This window comes from Gossypium hirsutum, chromosome D13 (genome assembly GCF_007990345.1).
Source record: "Gossypium hirsutum isolate 1008001.06 chromosome D13, Gossypium_hirsutum_v2.1, whole genome shotgun sequence".
NCBI lineage: Eukaryota > Viridiplantae > Streptophyta > Magnoliopsida > Malvales > Malvaceae > Gossypium > Gossypium hirsutum.
Window position 1 is genome coordinate 10,701,691 of NC_053449.1, and position 5,396 is coordinate 10,707,086.

The window sequence follows — 5,396 nt, forward strand, 5'->3', positions numbered from 1 at the left end:
ATTGAGGTACACGCCCTCTTATCGCAAGGCTTGGAAAGCTAAGCAGAAGGCATTGGAAAAGATGCATAGTAGGTGGGATGCTTCATATAATGAGGTGTGGCAGTGGTGTCAGGTGCTGGAGAGATACGTCCTAGGTTGCATAACAGAATTTATGCATTCAGTCAAGTTTGAGGTTATATGCAACCTCGGTTTGTACAAATATATTAAAAAAATGTTATTTTATTAAAAGAAACAATATAAAAATAGTTTGTACAAATATATTAAAAAATCAATATATGTGCTGGTCGAAATTAGTGCTACATAGGGGTGGTCGACGATTACGCGCTGGATTCCTCCTTGGTTCAACTTCCAATAGGGGTTGTGGTTGTTCTGGTTGTGGGTGTTGGGAGGATGACCCACCTTGATAGAATAAAGAATGCAGAGGTTTTTGCATCACCCACGGCAGAGGTGTTTGAATCCCATAAGGCCATAAGACAATGAGGATTGGTAATGAGATGAGCTCCACGATGGTTCCTCGTGTGATCCCTCCTACGACGATGGCCTATATATCATCGGTTGAGTTGGAGTAATCGGAAAAATGAGATGCATCAGGCCATGCATTCCAACCTGGCATAGGACTGGAAAAAGGAAACATATAAGGGCTAGGATACACACCTGGCATAATCTAAAGGGGCTGTGGTGTGGGCATCGTCGCTTGAGGTGTTGGGCCCGGTGATTGTGTGGGTGCTGTTGATAGGCCCGTGCCGCCATCCCTTCTCATTGGATTTAAAGGGCCCTGTCGTTCCCTTTCGACATGAATTTACCAATGCCTCTGCTCTTTCGACAGCAAATATGGCTTGCCATAGATCCTAAACCATGGCATGTAATCCGGTGTGCACGCTAACTCTAGAACGATGATTGGTTCACGAGTAGGTATATGATTATACCGATTTTTCCAAATTTATATATATTCTGAGAAGAATACTGCCAATTCGTATTCGATTACCGTAAGTCAGTTTTGTACTCATCATCGAGCACCTCAGGTGCCATGGGAATCGATTGTCGAAATCTAAATTGCCGCAACACTTTATCCGTCTGGTGCATCTCGACAGTAGCATAGTTGACCAATGGGACCTTAACATGCCAAATGTTCGGATTTTGAAAGAATTCATCCAGAATTACTGTCCAAATTGTAGGATCCTCGTATAGTGTCCATTGAAACTATATGAACATGATAAAAATATTAGTTATACACATAATACTAAATACTAAATACTAAATATGAAACGACTATGTTATGTATATATATTTTATTTAATACTTACATGCGCTTCTGACCGTTGGTCTAATAGAAGCTGTATATCTTCAAGAGTGGTAGGTATTCCAACATAACTCGCCGAATGGTTCCACCTAATTAAATAAATTTTTAGCATAAAATTATATTTTAAATATATGTGATAATTGTAAAATCTAATATAAATTTTACCTCATTATGAGTGAGAATGTATATAGGTGGTTCACTCGAAAACGTAAAAATGGAAAACAAAATCGAGACCATGATTGTAGTAGTGATAGGCAACCTTTGATTTTGGCTTAATTTGGTGGCGTCGCCCCGCACATCTCCTAGTACAATGCTACCAACACGGTAGACCCCCAACTAAGTTCGCCAACTGCTCTAAAATTAACGAGTTTTAGTAGCCACCTTAGATGTATGAGGTTTTGTAACAAGTCTGACATCAGATAACCTTCAACCATCTCAAGGATGTATGCCCGAGCATATCGTATTCTTTCTACTTCAGTCAAATCATTCCCCGGCTCCGGGAATGTGTCTCATAACCATCCCATCTTAATCCAACCTCCGTAAATATTATCCATAATCACACCCAAAAGATCGTAGCATATGGCTCCCCAATCAGCAGATTGAACAGACCCGATGAGTGCGGACCCATCCACCGGCAATCCCAATTGTAACTACACGTCCTCCAAAGTGATGGTACACTCTTTGCATGGAAGATAACATTTGTGTCTCAGGTCTCTACCTATCTATTAACGCGCTGATGAGTTTCGGGTCCAACTTGCACCCCCGGCCTATATTGGCCACCTGCCAAAAACCCACTTCCCTCAAGTAATTTTCTATTAACAGTGATGGAGGACTAAACATATTACGAATACAACATTGTAACACCGATCTACAGACTGTTATAAAAAATTATAAAATAAAAATTAATTAAAATTATATAAATGAAAAAATATTAAATAATATTAAAAAATTAAAATTAACCCTTAACATTTTCATTTGTTCGACGGAGGTATGTTTATGATCGAGACGAATTAATTCCCCGGCCATTGCTAACATGATCAAATATTTTTGAAATTATAAAAAAATAATACTAATTTAAAAAAATTAAAGGAAATAATTTAATTAAAGAAAGCTTTGAGAAATTTAGGGAGAAATTTGAGAGATTTTTTGAGAAATTTGGAAGAAATGTTGTGTGAAAAAAATTAGGAGGGGTTTTTATAGTTTGTTTTATCATTGGACCCCCCAACAGTCCCTGAGGGAGCGATTTTGCCACATCATCAAAGTGCGTCCACGTCCGCGCATTTTGTGCTTACATGGCAAAATCGCTCCCTTAGGGACACGATTTGCTGAAATTTTCCCCTAAAACGCTCCTACGTGGACGCGTTTTGTGTTTTTCGGTCCTTTCCGATAAATAATGTAAAAATTAACCCATTTCTGTAAATAAAGTTGGAAATGAGCCTTTGTTAATAAAATGGTCTACAATATATGTTTTAAATATAAAACTCTAATTATTTTATCAATAGTTGGAATAAGAAATATTAAAGATCTCTTAGATGTAAATCATTTAAATTAGAAATTTAGTTCTTCAATGTTCCAAGAACAATAAGCTAAAATAATGCTTATGAAATGCAATGACAAATAATCAAGTAAAAAATTAGGTGATAATATCATAGAGGTTATGTGATAATCTCAGTTTCTCAAAAATGATTATATATAAAATAATTATAGCTTTTATAAAATTAGTTAATTAAAAAATATTGAATGAAATTATTTAGTTAGAAGAGAGAGAATGAATGAATGAATCAAATTCTTGCGCCTCTCAAAGGAAATGTTGTATCAATATTAAATGATTAAAACTCCTTGCAAGGAGAATGAAAACAATAAAGAAAGAAACATTTCCTCAATATCCCCAAACATCTCGCTCATATCTTGAAGTTGAAATGCGGTTACATGATGAGAGTTAATTGCGAGTGGTCTAACAAGGCTTGTTTGGGCGGCACTCGAGTGTTCCTGACCACCTCACCAGGAGTGGCACCATGTGAGCCGGCTTATACGCTATCATCTTGTAGCCTCCGAATTTCTTGGCGGCCTTCGGGTCTCCTGATTGTGTGAAAATGGCACCGTTCAACATCAAATCACCCTCTGATCTCCAATCCCAGTTCTTCCACTCTTGCTCAGTTGCATATTCCCTCTTGCAAACCTTCACGCAAAACACCCACCCAAACATTATTAATATTACTTTACATGTGAACTTGAACTTACCTCCAAATTAACTCACAAGAATGGAATGGCTTACCTGTTTAGCTGCAATGTTACGTGGGGCTCTAAATCGGTTGCCATGGCTGATAATTGTAGGGTGACTGCTGCCTCCAATAGCGGACATGATCCAATGACGGTAATCGTTGTTCACAACATGGACGAAACCAAATCGGACCCTAGGCATCCTTTGTACCAAATTTTTACCGAAGCGGGTGAAAGCAACGGTGATTTGCATCTTCTCATCAGCACTGTAGCTGTCGCTTGCTCCAAACAGCATCACCTGCAGTGCAGCAGCCAAATATTTATTTGGATTGATTTCAAAAAATAAAAAGGAGGGGGGTGGGGGGGTTTGGATTGGTTACATCGTTGTGGTCAGTGAAGTGGCAGTTGGAAATGGTAATGGCGGTGGAACCCTGAATAGCATCGATGATACCATCGGAGCACTTGTAAACGGAAAGATGGTCAAGCCAAACGTTGGTTGCTCCGAAAAGGGAGATGCCATCACCATCGCTCCTTGTCCTCAACCCAAGGTGGTTCTCGCCATCCTTGATCTTGCCACCTTTGCTAGGGAAGATGTTATGGATATGGATGTTATGAATGATGACGTTCTTGGCAAACTGGATGGTAATACCAGCCCCATAAGCAATATGCACATTGGCTCCCCTACCATCGATGGTTTTGTTGCTGGTCATAAGGAGCTCCTCTTTCAACCTAATAATCATCCCCCTAGCGAAAGTGATCCAAAGTGGGCGGTTCTGGATCACAGCATGACGCAAAGTTCCGGAACTTGGGTTAAGAACATCATCGGTAGGATCAGTGACAACGTAAATGGGTCCATCCTTTCCACCGGTAGTACCACGGCCAAATCCAAGTGCGCAATCAGCCAACTTTTTCCTGTTCCTTTCCCAGTTGCGGTCACATCGCCAGCATTGATCGATAGGGTTGGTTGCTCCACAAGGACCTCCCTTCTGCTTCTTCAACATCCTCCTCGTGGAATTGGTGCGAAACCCCATCAAGGTCCTGGCCACATGGTCGTTGAAATGCTGGGTGACTTCCTCTGGGTTAGGATTGTAAGCCTTCTCCAGGTTTTCTTTAGCTTGCAACTCCCTTTCCCTCCAATAGTCATCATATTCTGCGATGTGAGCCTCGAGGCTAGGGATTATAACCCCCAAGCACAGGAAATATAAAATCAAGCTAAAACTTTTATTTCCCACTCCGGCCATTGTTTCTTTTAGCTTCTTTCTGTGTTCGGATTTCCTATTCGATTCTGTTGGAGAAAAAAGTTTATTAAAATGAATGGTTTTTTTCAAGGCCGACGTCCTGCAAACTGTATGAATGATTTGCAAACAGGACTCGGACAAGAGGAGACAAGCCTCGCCAACAGGTTCAACTTAAGCTTGGTCTGCTTTGAAGAGTAAAGGATCATTGTATATATAGTACTGGGATTGTTTAAAATTAGCAACATACCTCCCTAATTTTAATCATTGCTCCCGGTGCTTTCAGCCGCAACAATTACGGAGACCGTTGGAATACGAATTTTAGCTTTCTAAATTTCCCAATTTGGATAAACTTTGGTTTTTAAAATTCAAAATTCCTTTGATTAAGTTTGTTTATCTATAAAATTTAGTTTTTATTTTATATTTTGATTATAAGGGGCTTGAATTTAGGTTCGTTTGTTTTATTGAAAATAGTTACCGGAAAACAAGCTTTTTTTCTTATAAAATGACTTACCTTTTTGAAAAATTAAGTCATTTTTCGGAAAACAACAGCTTTATAAATAATTTTAATTTCATATAAAAATTAACTTAAGTCAAGCCTAATATTATTATATTAATAATACAAAAAATGTTAATATTAT

General features: G+C 38.8%; 1 protein-coding gene across 1 annotated transcript; it reads right to left on the minus strand.

Moving 5' to 3' along the window:
* Positions 1–3,098: 3,098 nt before the first annotated feature.
* Positions 3,099–4,942, minus strand: LOC107919012 (pectate lyase). Its single transcript, XM_016848554.2, has 3 exons — positions 3,901–4,942; positions 3,576–3,818; positions 3,099–3,479 (listed from the first exon to the last, which is right to left on the minus strand). Exons 1-3 carry the CDS (start codon positions 4,759–4,761, stop codon positions 3,255–3,257), a joined length of 1,329 nt encoding a protein of 442 aa, XP_016704043.1. The 5' UTR covers positions 4,762–4,942; the 3' UTR covers positions 3,099–3,254.
* Between the last annotated feature and the right edge of the window lie 454 nt (positions 4,943–5,396).